Consider the following 19,061-nt stretch of genomic DNA (forward strand, 5'->3'; position numbering starts at 1 on the left):
TCCTATCTTTCTTTCCAGGGTGATTTCTCATGGCCTCAAATACCACCTTCAAGTCAGAAAACTAAAACCAGAATTTCCAACCATGACATCTCTTCTGGCTCTGGACCTGAATCTGTAAATACCTGTCTGACTTATCCACAATGTCCCTGTCACAAATCATGCTCAACATGTTACAAACAAAACTCATTTTCCCCTGCATGAGCCATTGTTTTCTGCAATATGTAACTTACCTGAAGTAATGAACTTTCTTCCTCATTATATAAAGTTTATCCTCACAACAATCTTCTAATTAGGTGCTGTAGTATGGATGAGGGCAGGGTTGTACAGATGACATGAATTAGTCTTGAAATCATATTTGGTTCTGATACTTACTGTATGGTCTTAAGCCAATTACTTTTTTTTGAGCCTCACTTTCATGGACAGTAGATACAACATAGGTTTTATTATTGTTCTACTTGAAAGTATGGTAGGTACCCAAAGTGACAGCATCAACAGCCCACAGGGACTTGCAAGAAATACAGAATATCAACTTTACCCTAAACTTGGTGAATCAATACCTGCGACTTAATATGATATTCCCAGGCAAATGGTTTGCATATTTAAATTTGAGCATCGCTGGACTTGCCCACCCTTGCTAATACAAGGGTGTCATCACCTTCAGGGGAGTAGATCATTCAAGAATAGAAAACATCCTGTCTATAACTTACTAGAGCTACTGTTCCAAGTATTGCCAATGCTCCTGTTTATCCACCCACTATCAACTATACATAGCTGCTGTAAATGGATCTTTGATTTTATCCAGAAACCTTGAAATATTTAATTTAAATTGACTCCATGTTTATTTTATTCACTAGAGAAAGGCTCATTCTTCATTTATCATTTTAAATTGTACTCCCTCAACATTTTAAAATTTGGGTCGTTCAATCTGAAGTTTTCTTTGTGTCCCATCCTTACAAGGAAAAATAGAAGTACCAGTTCTCGCCTGAAATATTTGGAAAATGCAACCAAATCTTTGATTCAAATAGGGATTCCGCAATAGCTTACAATTCAAGCACAAAATCTCTCATACAATAACACTGTTTAAGCAAAACTGTTTCTAGATTCTAATACTACTTAACATTTATTAAACATTCATAATATACAATGCACTGTGTGAACTGAGAAGGCTTATAGATGCTTAATAATACATTTTATAATCTAATCTTGTGTTGCTATTACCCTGACATACCACATTTCTAACAAGCTCCCAGGCAATGCTTATGCTGCTTTTCTGAGGACCATACTTTTCAATAAAAAGATTGTGGAACAAGAAGTATTACATGGAAGTCTGAGAAAGGAAGAACAAAAACAGTGATGGGGAGGAGGGCAGTAGGTGGTGGTGAGAGAAGAGAATTTGGCTTCTCTCTCTTTGAGAGTCAACTGTTAGCTCCTTAGAATCCATTATGGTAAAATTCAGTTGGGAAAAATCTGTCACTAAGAAGTTAACCATGGCACTTACAATAGCTTATATTGAAGTAAATCCACTACTTAGAATTGGAAGGTAGCAAAATTTAGAAAGTCCAGTAACTATGTCTTTCCTAGGTGCATATTCCATTCTTCATCTAGTGTTTCATTCCTAGTTCCTTGACTTTTGTACATCCATCACATAACATATAACTCATAATGTCCTTATTGTTGCAGATCCTAAATTATCACATTTATTATAATCTCTTCTTTGACCCAAAGGTAATTCATAACATTAAAAAATTCCAAATATGTGATTTTTCAGCATTTGGATTTAGTTCCTAAGCTTTTTTGCAATGTGATCATTGTGCTTTCTAGAAATATATTAAAGTTTTCCCTGCACCTTAATATGTCACTTAGAAATGTTTCAGGAAAATCTGAAAAGAACGCAAATACACACACACCTCTGAACTACTTAACTACTCCTTAACTATCTCAACTTTTCATTTACTTGACTTATTAAAGATTGTAAGTACTGAAGTCATAGTCCAACAATTTTTGCCATGTGTATTTTCTTTAATTAAAGGATTACTTTATTAATTTTAAGTACCTAAAATGTACTAATTTTAAATGTACAATTTTTTAAAACATATATACATCAGTAAAACTATCACTCACATGAAGGTATCGAACATTTATTTTACATATGAATGCCATGTTATTTGCCACATAAAGCCTCTTAAATGTTACCACCTGTACTGTATGTTTTATAAATATGTTATAGCTTGAGTTCTAATAAAAATATTGCTCCCTACTTCCATTTCTATGACTTATCATTTCCATTATCTTTAAACTCTTTTATCCTTTGCTTTATACAAATGTGAGTATCCAGGGTTATAGATTGATTTTTGACCCAATTTTAATCTCTTTAAATAGGACTATTTAACCTGTTTACGAGTGTGATGACTCATCAGTACCTGTGTCAATCTATCTTATGCCAATTTTAATGCTTCCTTGTTGTTTTTCACCACCTCCTCTACAATCCAAACAATTGGAATATGTGCTCTACTTTTATTTGTAACACATCTCATTGTCAAATTCACTTACAATGATCTACTACTACATGAAGCAGTAGGTATTGATTTTCTGAGGGCAAGATGCACATAAAACAAGGTTTTAATTCACGATCTCTCCAATGAGTAATTTAAAAAAATTTCTTTTTACACTACCAGTATTAGCATTACACACAAATTTGCTACTTTTCCCCCTTCTATAATTAAAACTAGGGAAAACAAAACTGTACTGACTGGTTTTCCCATTTTGCCAGATTAACATTTGGTATGCCTTTATTCTACAGGTTCTGTGCACAGTGACAAAGTCCTTTTATTTTACTTATGTTTAGATTAAGAACATGAATATCTTTATCTACGTTGCATGCTAAAAATAAAACCGTATTTATTTGCTTTATATATTGAACGTTTAGCATGCCTTTTCACAGTTTATAAACTGAAATTTTAGACCCAACTTACAAATTTTAGCATTTAGTTTTATAACTCTACCTAACAATGTAACCTTAATGCTGTTTAACTAATGCTTACCACTAATTTTTTCATACAATTGCCTCCTTTTAAGTTATTTTAATTCATGTTCTTTGTTGGCTGCAGTACATAATTCAGCAAATTTTTCAAGGATGGTACTTGAAAGATATACTTTCTCAACCCCTGCGTATCTGTGAATGTCTTCCAGTTGCCTTGGTACAGAAATAATTTGGCAGGGTATATAATTGGTTTAAAATTATTTTCCCTTAAAACTGTAGATATTGTTCTACTGTTTTCTGGCATTTACAGTTGCAAGAGAAAAATCTGAGGTCAGCCTAACTTTGCGCTTTTATAAGTAACTTGCCTTCTCTGTCTGGGATACTTGTAGAATATTTTATGTATCCTTCCAATTAAAAAATATTACCAGGATATGTCTGGGTGTTGCTTTCTTTTCATTAAATTTTAATGGTACCCTGTGAACTTTTTCAATTTGCAGATCTAGCTCCTTCTTCAACTCTGGACATTTTTCTTCAGTTAGTTCCTTATAGTTTCAGCTTCATTTGCTTTGTCCTGTTTCAGGTGTTCCTATTCGACGTAGATTTTATCTCCTGGGCAGGTGCTCTAGGTCTCTCTTCTTTTCTTTACTTGATTTCTTTTCTCTTTTTTTCTGCATGAAAATTTCTCTTGTTTTGAGTTAACTTCAGTAATTCCATTTTGTGCCCTATGAGGCTTGCACATTTCTGTTATCTCCATGAGCTTCCTGATACTTGTCAATCTCTCTGGCAATAGCCTCTTTATCATTGAGCATAGGTCTTTAGGCTCCTGTGTGATATGATACTCAATCCTTACTACCTCATCTATTTCCACCGCTATATTCAAGAGGCGGCATTTTCTCAATTACTTAGTTGTCTTTCTTCCGAAATAAGGTATTACGACCTTGAAAATAATAAACAGAACTTAATTCCCGACTGTTTGATTGAATCAGCACAAAGATTCTCACCGATAATTATTCACGGTTTTATTGAAATGTTTTATTTTTCCTTCTTACCTTTTGAATAGTACTTCTTAGCAATGGGACCAAAAGTGGTCCCATTAAAGTAGATGTTCCGAAGTACCGAACAAAACAAACGTCCAAAACAGTGCCCCTACGTCATCTCTGCCCGCCTCACGTCAGGGCCAATAGACTGGTGTAGCTTTATTGCTGAAGGGGCTGTAGCGCGGATCAATTGCAAGTCTGCAAACTTCAACCTGCTAAGCCAAACCCCAGCACGCCATCGCGCTCCACCCCCGCCCCGCCCCGCCCCGCCCCGCCCCGCCCCAACCTGCCCCGCCCCACCCCGCCCCAACCTGCCCCGCCCCACCCCGCCCCAACCTGCCCAGCCCTGCTGCATCAGCGCGGGTCACGGGAGTGCGCACGCGCAGCATCCGGTTCTTCTTCCTCCTCTCTCCGATGACTCAGCTTAGATCCGGTACCGCCTTGAAGGCGGGGCTGGATCCTAGCTGCGGCCAATGGCGCACGGGGTGAGGGTTGAAGGGTGGAAGGTGCTTCTTGCCGGTTGTGCTGGTTCCTTTCAACAACTGTCCTGGGTTACCTGGTCGTCATGGAGGCAGTCTTGACTGAGGAGCTTGATGAGGAGGAGCAGCTGGTGAGAAGGCATCGCAAAGAGAAGAAGGAGTTGCAAGGTGACGGGGGAATGGGAACCTAGAAGTCGCCAGGACCCAGGGAAGGGTGCGTGGCGGGTCGCTTCTGGGAAATCTTGAGGGGTTTCTGATCTGGATCCTCCAACGCTTTTCCAAAGTAGCCAGTGGTCTCTTCCTTCCCGACTTTCCAAGGTCCCTTAATCCCCCAGACCTTCAGAAGCTTCCTCTTCTCCGGTCCGTCGCGTTCCCCCTACCCCGCGCCGCCGCCCGGGTGTGGGTTTCTGAAAACACCGGGAAGCCACCGTCTTGGACCCAGACCCCCTTTCCTGTCTCCCTTTCCTGTACCTACCCTATTTGCCGACACTTGCCCTACTCGGTGCGTTTTGAAATATCTCACCCAAATTTTGAGGACTTGGAAGGGGTACTTGAAAGATTTAAAAATCTACTTTTTTCTTTTTAAGTTTTTCCACCTTCCACACCAAACAAACTCACGGTTATGTTAATAAAATTTTTCTTTTTTTTTTTTTTGAGGGGGTGTCTTAGCTTCATCTGGGCCCTCCTCTGTAACTATCTGTTGTGTAATTACTCTTCTTGCTTTCATAATTACTTTTTCTAAACCCTTCACCGTTTACCATCCCCTTATTGTTACTATTTCATATTCTTAATCCCAGGGTTTATGACTTAATGGTTTTGGTGGCTTTTCAGCCAAAATTCAGGGTATGAAGAATGCTGTCCCCAAGAATGACAAAAAGAGGAGGAAGCAACTTACTGAAGATGTTGCTAAGTTAGAAGCAGAAATGGAACAGAAACATAAAGAGGAGCTGGAGCAATTGAAGCAGACTTCTAAGGAGAGTAAAGTAGGTGAAGTAGTGTTTCTCTTTGTCTACCTTTGAAAGCAACTGCCACTTCTACTACACTGTTTATTATATAAAATCATAAAATCGGCGGGAAAGAAGTCACTTAGTCACGCTCATGCCATCACCTTTCATTGATATTTTTCCAACCAGGTTTACATGGTAGTGTGTTTTTTAAGGAAGGCCATCAAAGAAAACTATTACCCCAAAGATGAACTGATTGATAAAATGGACTAAAGGAAGCTTTACCAAATGAAAGTTGGAAGACCAGTCTCCCAGTCTCAGAATTGCCATTAAATAGGATTGTAACCTGGGCAAATTTACTTAATCTTCTTGAGCATAAGTTCTTCACATATCATATGATACAAATAGTACTGCTGTTTAAGCACACGTTTTTTAAGAAATGGGATAACAAATGTGAAATCATTTTTTAAGTTAAAAGTGCTTTATGAACAAGTTGTAAAAGATGAAATTTACTGATGTTTCTTGGGTAAATTGTAGCATGTTAACTGTCATCATTTTAGCTAATATTTATTTCATCATTGTAGCCATACACAATGTGTTGTTTGCCACACACTTTGTTTAATATATTACATTAATTTTCTCATAATTCTCATAATAACACACTATAAAGTATTACCTCTGAAGTAAGTGTAGATAATCCCATTTTTCAAATGGGAAACAGACTCAGAGATTTAAAACTTTGTTCTAAATTTATAATAGCCATTGAGTACCAAAGCCTGAATTCAAAATGAGAGCTGTCTTACTCCAGAATGTGAATACTGAATTCTGTTATAATTTTATCTAGAGTGATAGCTTATTACATGGGTTTTAGATACCAAAGATCACAGACTCCATAACCTCATTCTCATTATTGATAGTTAGAAAGTTCTTATGTCTATGCAAAATTTTATGTACCGTAAATAAATTTTATTTTATTTGGTTCATTTTTGGTCTGCTGTTGACAGGGAAAACAGCTTGTCTGTACTGATTTACAGTTATTGTATTAAACATAGTTTCATTTTCTTTAACTTTTTTGTCAAGAGCCTGGCTTTCCGTGCCTTTTATTTCCAAGTAACAAGGCATGATGCTCTAGGTGTTTGTGTTGTTACAATCATGGTATTCCTAATTGTCTCCCTATCTTTTCTATTAGTGAGATAGTTTTGTTTGCTCTCTCAGGCCTTTCAATTTTGAGATTTCTTTCCTAGGTTTCCAAGGACAAAAATGTTTAATTGTTAAGCTACATATTGTCCAACTGTTAAAATACAAACTCTCATTTTACTTTATCTTTTTTTTCTTAAACTGAAGCCTGTTTTCTTTCTGAATGTCACCTGAATTCTTTTGTCACTGCTTTCTCCTTTTTTTTCCAGATGCTTTTTTGTACCTTGCCTGTTGTCAGTATGGCAGTTTGTAAAATTAGCACATTCCTCAGAAAAATATAAGAATCCTAATTTCACTAAAGTTGATAACTGCTCTTTGAAGTCTTAATCTGATTTTGATATTTTGATCATTTGGTCCATAGCCTTAGGGACTGCTGACTCTGGTATTAGAGGCCTTGATATGTTTCATGTATGTGTCATACTAAAAACTAGCTTAACTTATACTTGTGGTAATAAAATACTAGCTACTAATCCTGATAGTTGTAAGTCTAGCAGTTTATTCTTCAGCAAACACATAACAGCCATTTGCTGATTAAGGTTAGTTGTAATATCCTAACAATAACTATAGATTAAATTTTCTACCTAAAAGTTTTTCAGTTTGTAGATGGGAAAGGATAGAAAAATCTCAACTTCCTACCAGGGTCAAGAAACAGTGCTCATCAGGTTCTGGCTAATTAAGATAGAGAAAGGCCTTTGCCACCACATTTGAGGTTATGAAAGTAGTAATGACAGAACCTTATATATTTTATAAGTATAACATTTAGAGAAGGGAAGGGTGGAATGCTGAATGAGTTGTGGCCCTTATAGGAAGTATTTAGATGAATGGAGTAGGCATTCTAAGAAGGAAGGAAACCATGCAGGAATGAGCATTGTCTTTAAGAGCTATAAGGAAGGTTCTTGGGAATCTGACAATTCTCCCTTAAATACAGAGAAAGTAGACAGAACCATGTCTCATTTAGTATTGTGCTGTATCTAGTGCTGTTATTCAAATTTGAATTGTGGGATGACACATATTTGTGACTTTTGATAATAATTTAATAATCTAATACTTTGAATAATAACTTAAAGGTATTTTTCATTAACTTGTTAATGTTTTTTGTTTCCCTCAGATAGATTCTGTTGCTGTCAATATTTCAAACTTGGTTCTTGAGAATCAGCCGTTTCGGATATCAAAAGCACAAAAGAGACGGGTATGAAAGTCACCTAGTATTTGTTAGTGCTGTGTGTGTAATACTATCTTAGGTGTTGTATTGGAAGTGAATAGAAAAAAAATGGAGTTCCTTGCCAGAGGAGCTGAACTAACATTTATTAGGCTTTAGATTATATGAAATCTCATTTAGTCCTGACAGTAATCCTGTGAAGTAGGATTTCTTATCCCCATTTTATAGAGAAGAAAATAGCCCTGAAGCAGTATAAAATAACATGTCCAGTTTGCAGTTCTCATAGGAGGGTGGGGCTAGGAAAGGGGTTGTGCAAAGGATAAATTTTTTTTTTTTTTTTGCGGTACGCGGGCCTCTCACTGTTGTGGCCTCTCCCGTTGCGGAGCACAGGCTCTGGACGTGCAGGCTCAGCGGCCATGACTCACGGGCCCAGCCGCTCCACAGCATGTGGGATCTTCCCGGACCGGGGCACGAACCCATGTCCCCTGCATCGGCAGGCGGACTCTCAACCACTGCGCCACCAGGGAAGCCCACAAAGGATATTTTTTACAAATATGTTATTCCAGACTTAATAATTCAGAATTTGAAGAGTGTGAGCCCAGGTGATACTGATGTATAGCTTTGGTTAAAAACTATGGTATTAAGTGGTAAAATAAGAATTTGAATCTAGAAGTTAAGCAAGATATAAAAATATCAGAATTATGTAGTTATATATGTATTGGTTAGTTGTGATGAAAATTCAGAGAAAGAAAAACTCATTGTGCTAAGTGTTATGTAGTTGGTATTTAAGGAAATATAGTTATTTAGTTAGGATATTTAAAGTCAGTGAAACAGCATGCACAAAAACAAATATGGGAATGAAATTTTGTGTCACCAAAGATCTGTAAGGAAACTGATTTATTGGACGTAATAAGTTTATGATATCAAAAGTATGGGCATGAGATTAGATAGGTAAGGGCCTTTTACTTTGAAAAAGAACAAGGGGTTTAAATCTAATCTTTCTTTCCCAAATATTGTTTTATTAACACTTGATGTTTTCTAGGATTTAAATGTTTAAACGAGCTTTGCATCTTATAATTTAGTAGTACCTAATTTAATAGAGCATGGAATTTGGTGTCAGTCAGATGGAGGTTTTAATCCCATTGTGGTGGCTTTGCGTAAGATTCTTAACCTTTTTAAGCTTCAGTTTCACATGTATAGAATGGGGGAAAATAATACCTACTTAATAGAGTTATTGTGAATATTAAACAATTTACTGTTTCCAAAGCCCTAAAACAACAGTTTTACTATCATTTGGGTCAACAAGTGATAGTATTGTTCACTATGTTAAATACTGCATAGTACACCTCTTAAGAAATTCAACCTAAGACAAGATTTTTTGTTTGTCTGCTTGAAAGTTGCTTAAGTTGCAAATTGTCAAACATTTCTCATACTATTGTAAAATTTTGTTCTTGAGTAATTATTATAACTGTGAATTTCATAGACTGAAGAAATTTAGGTTTCATGGTATTTTGGAGGTTATTTAGTTCACCAACTCTATACTTATGATATGTATTCTGTTATAGCCTTATTACTGTCATCTATTTTCTATAGATCAAAAGTGAAGGGCAGAAGTTTTGCTTGGCAGAAACATAACAAATATTTGTTGGAGTTGCCTCTACCTAGTAATTGCTGTATCTTAGAGTAGCAACTATTTAATTCTGGCAAACATGACACAACTCTTTCCTGTCTTTATCAACACTTGTTCACCCTACCTGGTACCTTAGGCAACAAAACAAACTAATTCCCTTACGTTTCTCAAACATTGTCACTTTTCTCCTAAAATATTGCATAGCTGAAATGCATACCTTTTCCAGCTATACTCTCAAAAAATGTAGTATCTTTTATAGTCAGCTGCTTGGCAACACTTCTCTGCTGAGTCAACACTTGGCAGAGAAATACCCTGTAAGTAATGGCCAAAGTTTCTTATTGCTTTGTTATATTAATAGGATTTGGGGACAGAAAACACTGAAAGTTTATAATATTTAAGAAAATGGAACCTGAAGACAGGGTAGATAATTGGGTATTAGACTTATGCCGAACCACATTTTTTTTCCCCCAGAGGCACCAAGGAATGAAAAGTCAGTTAACTAATGATGTCATCTTTGGGAGAGATACAACTCTCTGGTAGAAAAACATGACAAAACTTTATGAAGATTTATTATTGGAATATTGTGGAGCAAATCCCATATTTTCGATCTAGAAAAACATAGGGAGTATTTTATTTACTTCAAAGAACTTCAGTGAAAACTTATTGGTATGGTGGAAAGAGCCCAAAGTAGAACTTAGAAGAACTGGGTTCCAAAAATAAGAAATTTGAGAGCTGGAATGAGATCTAGTTCAATTTCTTTATTTTATAAATGAGAAAGCTGAGGCCCAGGTTGTCTCAGTGGCATGCTGAAAGTTTAATACAACCCCTGCACTAGTACCCAGCTCTTAAGATTTCTCTTCAGAGTTGTTTTTGCTGTATTACTGTACTATTACTACATGACTCTAGTTTTACTGACAATGTATTTATGATTTATGTGCTATTTTCATCATACATACATTTTCATTAGAATTTATGGGTGCCATTCTACCTCCAGGACTAGGGTTGTAGAAAGGAAAGTGCCTCATGCCACTGGAAAACTCTGCATGGTTGGGAAAACAATGCAATGTGTTTCCCACCTAGTACCCTGAAAAGGAAATACAATTGCTTTGTAATATTGAAGCAGAGCATGAGGGAAAAAAATGAAATGATTGGATTAGTATTTTAGAGGCTTAAATTAAGGTTTTACAGATAATATAAAGTTCCACTCTTCCAGTAACTAGTACCTGACGTCATTAACTCCAGCTCCCATCTACTCCAACTTTTATTCTGATTCAGGTGCCTGGATAGAAGGAGCTCTCTGTGTTGTCCTTGGTCCCTGCTCTGCTTCTAACCAGCTGTATGGCCTTTGGAAATCTTTCTGCGTGCTGTTTCCTCAGAAGAGGAAAATGAGGGGTTTTGGATTAGATGATATTCAAGGTGCTTATCCTTCCTCTCCCCTCTGAAAATGTTTTTTATAGTCTTTTAAAAAGTAATAGTGCCATCTTGTGTTTTAAGATTTTATGCCACTGTGATCCACAGTTGTAGGTATGCAGTGAAATAAATTGTTTCATGGTATTTCTGGCATGGTTGGAGTTGGGAAGAAAAAGCAAATAGGTTTATGTTTTATTAAGAAGATAATACTGCTTTTGATTCAGGTAACTTAGAACTCACTTTAGGTTTATCTGGCACAGCACATAACAGGCATGTAGTAGAAGCAGGTGGCATTAAGTGAAATAGAAATTTGCCTTTCCATTCACATCTTCTGTCGTAAGGAAAGGTTAGAGCTGGGGAAATAAAAATCTTTACCTTTTCCTTCTTTTTCTTGGCTTATCTAAATCCTTCACTGTAGTTTGCTACCAATATCAAGATTTATATTGATAGAATGTAGTTTAACGATTTTTTTTCTCTTAAATTGAAAAGCACTTGCTCCCAGTATACAAGTAAAACATACCATAGAGAGTTAGAAAGATGTTCACACACACACATGCAGGCACACACACAAAGCAAAATAAAACTTATTTTGTAATCCTGCCATCCAGAGAAAAGCACTGTAAATATTTTGTGTATCTCCTTCTAGTGTTGTTGTTTTTTAAACTATGTATGCATAGACTTAATATATATTAACTGTATACCATCTTTTTGGCCCCCCAACCTCGTCTCTTGACACTTTTATCTGGTACTCTAGCTATATGAACCGTGTTCAGCTGTGAAACATATAGTGCTTTCTGTCTTTTGATCCTTGCTATTCCAAGTGTCAGGAGTTTTTTCTCTTTTTTCCCAACCTTCCCACTCTACTTCTTATCCACCCTTCATGTCACAAATCTCTCATTACCCTCTCCCCATCCCATTATAACATTTGAATAAGGAAAGCAAGCTGCAGAGTGTAACGTATGATAGGACTTTTGTTAAAATATTGTTTTCTGTACATTTTCTATGAGTACATCTGTATTTATTAAAATACATAGAAAAAAAATCTAGAAGGATACACATCAGACCTCTAGAGCAGGCACTGGGATTGGCAGGGGAACTTTAGATTATATGTAATATTTTAACTTTTTTATAGAGAAGAATATTTTTATCTGTTACTTTAGTTAAATGTGTGTGTGTTTGTATGTACACATTTCTTTTTTTTTTTTAAGCTGGATATATAGAGCTCCTATACCCTCCTAAAGACCTTAGCCATTTAATGCCTCGCTGGTGAGCTGGTGATTTAGCACATTAAGACCTCACTGGTGGAGTGATAAGTTAAAAAGTTTGGATTAGCTTGGACTTAAGTATGACAATGATGTTGCTTTAAGGCCTAGGACAACTCAGTCCTAAGATAGTACTTTGAAATGGGTAAGTAAAGTTTTTAGGTACTTGGCATGTAGTTTCTTTTTTTAAAGAAGATGTTGGGGGTAGGAGTTTATTAATTAATTAATTTATTTTTGCTGTGTTGGGTCTTCGTTTCTGTGCGAGGGCTATCTCTAGTTATGGCAAGCGGGGGCCACTCTTCATCACAGTGCGCGGGCCTCTCACTATCGCGGCCTCTCTTGTTGCGTAGCACAGGCTCCAGACGCGCAGGCTCAGTAGTTGTGGCTCACGGGCCTAGTTGCTCTGCAGCATGTGGGATCCTCCCAGACCAGGGCTCGAACCCGTGTCCCCTGCATTAGCAGGCAGATTCTCAACCACTGCGCCACCAGGGAAGCCTGGCATGTAGTTTTTAAATAGACTTCAAAGAAAAATTTGAGGGCTTTCTTTTGTCCTAGTACAGAGCTAGGTGCTGTACACACAGATGAGAAATAACATTTGCCTTTAAAGGAGTTCACAATATAGAAAATTCTACAAGTGATGAGATCATCAATATGATAATGCTTGTGGGAGATGGGAGAAAAATGTTTCTGAGAATTTTATATTTTATCCCCATAATAAATGTAAATTAGTCCTAATTATTAGGAATTAACTTTCCTACACTGTCCTCTTCATAGGACAAAAAAGCTGCACTGGAAAAGGAGCGGGAAGAAAGGATAGCTGAAGCTGAAATTGAAAACTTAACTGGAGCTAGACATGTAGAAAGTGAAAAACTTGCTCAAATATTGGCAGCTAGACAGTTGGAAATTAAACAGATTCCATCTGATGGCCACTGTATGTATAGAGCCATTGAAGATCAACTGAAAGAACAGGACTGCAGTCTGACTGTGGCTGCCTTAAGATGTCAGACTGCTGACTATATGCAAAGCCACGTGGAAGACTTTCTGCCATTTTTAACAAATCCTAATACAGGAGATATGTATACTTCAGGTAATTTATTTTTCTTTACTATGTCTTGTTGTGGTTGTGGTGGTTGTTAAATAAAGTGCTTCCTGGAACTGATAATAAAAATAACCTGAGTGGTCCTTATGGGGGAAAAAATCTCAACATTTAGGCAAAATTATTTTCTATAACTTTAATAGATACTAGCACATTTTGGTTTATTAAGATCTTTTAAGTACTTAACTATTTTGTAGTTAAAATATATTAATCTTTTATCTAAGATAGGAATAGGATTCATTATTACTATTTTTAAAAGTGTGTTAATAAGTTCTATTTCACAAAGTTAAGCTTTGACTAGTCTCTGGAAGTATAGGGCCTGAAGACCACCAGTATAGAATGATTAGGAAAGCTAATTCCTCCTTTTATCCTGTAGTTTGGGAGATTTAATTTTATTCTAATAAGCTATAATATTCAGGCAAAATTTGACTTTGCAAGACCAAAAACAGATGAGTTAATAACCTGCCTTATTATTCTCTATAATACCGTTGATAGTTGGGAAGGTAAAAAAAATGTACAACTAGCAAATAAAGGAGAGAGCAAGTGAAAATCTGAAAAAGTTTCTTAAAGAGAAAGGGGAGTAAGAGAGAAAGTTAGTCCTTGAGATAAGACAGCAGGTGTGTCAGTATCTACTGGGAGCAAGTCATATGGCCAGGATGTATTGAAGAGGGAGGGGATGGTTAAGGGTGACTTGTTTAATGGAGTCCCCAACTGCTAGTTGTAGGGCAGTGGAGAGGAGGTGGCAACTCAGCATGGTGAATCAGAGAAAAAGACAAAAGACTTAAATTACCTTCATTCCTTTAGACAATATTTATTGAAGGCCACAGTGTGGCAAGAACTACTCTAGGCACTGTTCTGAGCACTGGATATGAGACAGTGAATGAGACAGATACACAGGACATATTTTCTCCTAGATGCCCATAATTCTTTCCCCTTCCTCTAAACAGGAAGTTAGAGGTGTTAGTTTCCCATGTTAACTTTCTGTATAAAAGTGTGTATGCTCAAGATATGGCATTAAACTCTGCAATTAGGTCTTTTATGTCCTCTCAGGACTGATCTAGGAAGACCTTTCTTTGGCTAGAACTGATACTGATAACAAATAAAGTAGACGTTTCCAAAATACGTGAAGGCACTATTTGATGCTATCACTGGGAAAGGAGTTTCAACTCATTTTACTTTTACTCTGATTCTCTTCTCACATTTCTTACAGTGTCTTATAGTGAACCTGATATTATAAAGGATGCATTTTTTAGTCTTTCAACATATTCTTTCAGATGCAAATTTGGACTTTAAAATGTGAATATGGTGGCAATCTTGGGGTCATTGCTTGGGTCAAGAGAGAGGTAGTCTTGTAATGTAGTTGAGGTCACTGGGCCTTAGGCTGAGGGAGAGAAGCAGAGATGAATTGCTTTGCTCTTCGATGGAAAGTTTGAATGAATTAAGTTTGGATTGGGAAATGGATTAAATTCTGGAGAATATAGGTAGAGAAGGAGGAAGTTCATAACTTGGGCAGTTTCATCAGAAATTGTGGGAGGTATAAAAGGGACTAACATGAGTTCTAAAAATTATTAAGTGCTATATTCTGATCTATTTTCTACAGAAGAGTTTGGAAAATACTGTGATGATATCATAAACACCGCTTCATGGGGAGGTCAGCTTGAGGTAAGTTTGTTATTATTCATAGTGGCATTGTTAAATTATTTTAAAAAATCCCTTCTGTAGTTTTCAGACATATTTTTCAGATGATCCAAATTTCCCTTTCAAGCTTCCTTTTCTTTATATATTTGCTGTTTCTCTACTGAAGCATTGAAAAAGAGAGTTAATATTCTTAGGCCTTTAATTTAAGTATGTACCTTTGGGAACTGAAGCACTATTTCATTTTAAATAGCCCAGTGTTTGATCATTGTGTTGGTGAGGCTAGTGTTGCATCTGCATATTTCCATTTGTGATATTGCTACTGGCCATATATTTGAATTTATGGACATATGAAAGTGAAGATTTTACTCAAGTACAGTAAAATTTACCCAAGTGGCTCAACTGATGAAAATCACTATTGGAAAAGTAACATCTCTTACATCAGAAATAGAAAACAATATTTTAATGTGAGAATACACGTCAAATCCTCCCACAATACATCAATTACAATTGTGTCTTGAGTTCCTAGTTGATACCGACTGACTTGAAAGCAGTATTTGATGCATTAAAATTCACTTGTAAGAAAACAATATATTTAGTCACTTGTAGGGAGTTAATCACGATTTTTTTAAGCTCTAATTATCTTACTGTTAACTTTGTTTCATTAAAGCAAAATAAAACACCTAAGTGGTCCAAGTGGTGATGAGATAGCCTGGGGTATTAGAAGTCAGGGAGTAGTGGGGAAAGACTTGGGGCTAGGTTGTGGGATTTTTTAAATTTTTTTTTGTGGTACGCGGGCCTCTCACTGTTGTGGCCTCTCCCGTTGCGGAGCACAGGCTCCGGACGCGCAGGCTCAGCGACCATGGCTCACGGGCCTATCCGCTCCGCGGCATGTGGGATCTTCCCGGACCGGGGCATGAACCCGTGTCCCCTGCATCGGCAGGCGGACTCTTAGCCACTGTGCCACCAGGGAAGCCCTAGGTCGTGGTTTTTCCTTGTGCTTCTCAGTTTTGTGACTTTGGGGGAGTCAGCCAACCTCCTGAGCTCCATTTTCCTTATTGAATGGGGATAATAAAACCCCTATGTGTATATGGTAGGCCATTTGTGGATATTAAATAAGGCAAAAGGTATATGCATAGAAGTTTGTAAGCTAAAGTGCCAGATAGATGAATCTAGCAGTATAATTAATATTATTGTGTAATTATGATTAGTCATCTTAAATAGTTTGTGGCTCTGACTATTTCACTTCAAGAACTATGTTGTTTGGAGATATGACATAATTGCTTCTTCAAAGTCTTTTTCTTAGCAGTGCTATATTTGTACCTCTTCTGAGCCACCAGAGGGAACTGTGTCCACTTGTTTTGTATGCCTCTCCTGGGTCTCTGAAACTCGGGAAAGTTAGCTTTGTGACTACATTAGGAGTAATTAAAGATGCTTGAACTTTTTAATAAGAATCTCAAATTAATTTGAGCTCTGGAGACCTAAGTGACTCTTTTTAAATTGAGAAAAACCTTTTAAAACATCTTTTGAAGGACATTTTCTCATAAATTGTTTGTGAATTCATTTGAAATGAGTTGCTGTTTTCACAATGGGGTAAATTTAAATTATTAAAGAGAAATTCTTTGTATGATTTCTGAAGACTTAGATGGGATATTAAGATTTCCAGAGCTTGTTTTGCACCCTCCATTCCATGCTGCCTTTTAAAAAATGTTATTTTAGGTATAAGAAAAAAGTGCTTCAAAGGAATATTTTACGAGATAGAACATGGGATTAAATTTGCTACTGTGTAGCACAGAAGCTTTTCCATATTCTTGAATTAATTTCTTACCTTCGTTTAAAATTTCCTAAAAGGTCCATGTTCTGTTATAATGGGGCAAATAAACAGATCAGGGCATTATGACTGAAAACTGTTAAATGATTAATTTGTTTATGAACTTGAGCTCTAGAGTCAGACTTCTCAGTTCAGTCGCAAGTCATTTTGTTTCCTTGTGCTTGACTTCTCTTAACTTTTCTCTACCTGTAATTATAGTCTTTAAAATGTATAACAGTAGTACCTATCCCGTAAGGTTATTGTGAAGACTGAATGAATTAATACACATAAAGCACTTAGAATGCTTGGTCAAAGTAAGTCTAAAAGAATGTTACTACCAATATTCATTATTAACTATTATTCATCCAACTTTAAGCTCTAATTTTATATCATGTGGCATGAACTTAAAATTGTATGTTAATCAGTTGGAAATTCCATGAAAGGATAGTACAGTTCATAAGCTAACTCATTCTACTCATGCCTTGAAAATTATAGAGCAGTTGTTCTCAACATTAGTACAATAGAGTCATCTGAAAAGCTTTTAAAAAAATAAACCTCCTATTCTTTCCTGCTTCCTCTGTCCTTCCCCCAGCCCCTCTCAATTGTAATTGATTTGATCTGGTGCCTGAGTAACAGTATTTTTAAAAATCCTTTATTATGGAAATTTTCAAGGCATATTCAAAAGTAGAGAGACTAGTATAATGAACTCAATTTACTCATCCCCATGCTTCATTAACTATGGCATAGATATTTCCAAAAAGCTGTTGTACATCCAGGGCTTGAAGCTTATGCATTTGATTTAGTAAACATTATATTTATTTGATTTTTAACAAATATGTGTTAAGTGCCCACTATGTGCTGGGCTCTTGGTGTACATTAAGGAAAAAGAGTAGATCCCTGCTCTGACTGGTTGCCCTATTCATGCATAAATTCAGTAGTTTATGATTTGAATAAGATTTACCTCCTTATTTCCCTTACTAATATATATATTGTTTGTTTGTTTGTTTTTTGGTTTTACATTTTCTCTTATAGCTAAGAGCCCTGTCTCACATTTTACGAACACCAATAGAGATAATACAGGCAGATTCTCCTCCTCTTGTAGTTGGTGAAGAATATCCAAAAAACCCATTAATACTTGTGTAAGTACCTAGAAATTCCTACTGTTAGTATTTTTCATGATTAAGACAAAAAGGATTATGAAAAAATTTTAGGTTATATATGTTGATTAATCGAAACAAGTCCATCTTCAGCAGGATTAATTATGCTTATTTTATGTAAAAGGCAATTACAGAATTAGAAAGCATTGTCAAAATATGTGATTTAGATAATTGTTTAAACCTCTAGTGATTTAATCTTGTATATGAGTTAAGAATAAAGTCATTTCTAAAGGTTACAAAATTTTAGGATTAGTTCTCATGTTGTTCTGGTTTGACAGTAATGCTAAAAGTTTCAACAGGTGTAAAAGCTGAAATACATTCATGTTGCCTGATTGTTTATTCCTTAGAGATTTTTTTCTTCATATTGTAAAAACATGTTACATAATTGAGAGTTCTCTGAAACAGCATGGAGAGTTTGCCATTGGCTTTAGTGTTCATTAGCTAAGCGTACTAGGGTAGTCATTAATGTCTTGGGTTTAGGTAATAATTTAAGCTTGTTGAGCACTCAGCATCTCAGTTTCTCCTTTTTCACTCCAATGATTGTGTTTTACCTGACAAATTCAGCAGACAGTTATTGAACCAGATCTTACTGACTGCTGATGCTTTTCAAATGGTGTTGAACTTTTAAGTAATGAAGTCTATTGAATGATACCCTGTGAAGTGATTAATTCAAAATACTTGGTTTTATATACATAATAAACATTTATATACAGTGAATTGAATTACTTTTATCTAAATTACTTATTTCTCCTTTTTTTATTTCAGTTATATGAGACATGCATATGGCTTAGGAGAACACTACAATTCTGTTAAACGGTTGGTGAACACAGCTAGTGAAAATTGCAGCTAGTCTATAAAATGTTGCTGTTATGTTTTAGTACAGCGTGCTGATCTGAGTATTAATACCAAGTGTTGGATTGTTCTAAATGTTTCTGGAAAAAAAACAACTACCTTAAATCAGTTTTATGGCAAAGCTACTAACAGGTTTTTTTAAAATGTGTCAAAGATAAACTTTCACCAATGTCCCCTTAGTGGTGTTTTAAAAAACAGTTGTAAGTCCCTTGTGGAGAACATAATTTATAGACCAAGACGGTACGCTGTTTGCTGATATTTTTATTAAATATAGGATCCTGAACATTCTGTTCTGTGTTGAAATAGTTAAAATTTTTTTTTCTCCCTATTACTGAAAGCTTTCAGTAACCGTGTCAGTGTAATTTTTCTTGAAGAAGTGAAATGACTCAGTCTCTTTGACATTGCAATAATGT

At 36.0% G+C, this 19,061-nt stretch overlaps 1 protein-coding gene across 3 annotated transcripts; it reads left to right on the forward strand.

The window, feature by feature from the left end:
* The first annotated feature begins 4,490 nt into the window (after positions 1–4,490).
* Positions 4,491–18,646, forward strand: OTUD6B (OTU deubiquitinase 6B). 3 transcript variants are annotated; one of them, XM_065895598.1, is made up of 7 exons: positions 4,491–4,664; positions 5,328–5,479; positions 7,746–7,826; positions 12,873–13,185; positions 14,795–14,856; positions 17,672–17,778; positions 18,562–18,646. In XM_065895598.1, exons 1-7 carry the CDS (start codon positions 4,583–4,585, stop codon positions 18,644–18,646), a joined length of 882 nt encoding a protein of 293 aa, XP_065751670.1. In that variant the 5' UTR covers positions 4,491–4,582. The 3 variants fall into 3 exon arrangements, with proteins under 3 accessions (XP_065751670.1, XP_065751671.1, XP_065751672.1); XM_065895599.1 differs by lacking the exon at positions 7,746–7,826 and having other exon boundaries at positions 4,583–4,664; XM_065895600.1 differs by lacking the exons at positions 4,491–4,664; positions 5,328–5,479; positions 7,746–7,826 and adding an exon at positions 8,714–8,725.
* Positions 18,647–19,061: the final 415 nt, after the last annotated feature.

This window comes from Phocoena phocoena, chromosome 17, assembly GCF_963924675.1.
Source record: "Phocoena phocoena chromosome 17, mPhoPho1.1, whole genome shotgun sequence".
Classification (NCBI taxonomy): domain Eukaryota; kingdom Metazoa; phylum Chordata; class Mammalia; order Artiodactyla; family Phocoenidae; genus Phocoena; species Phocoena phocoena.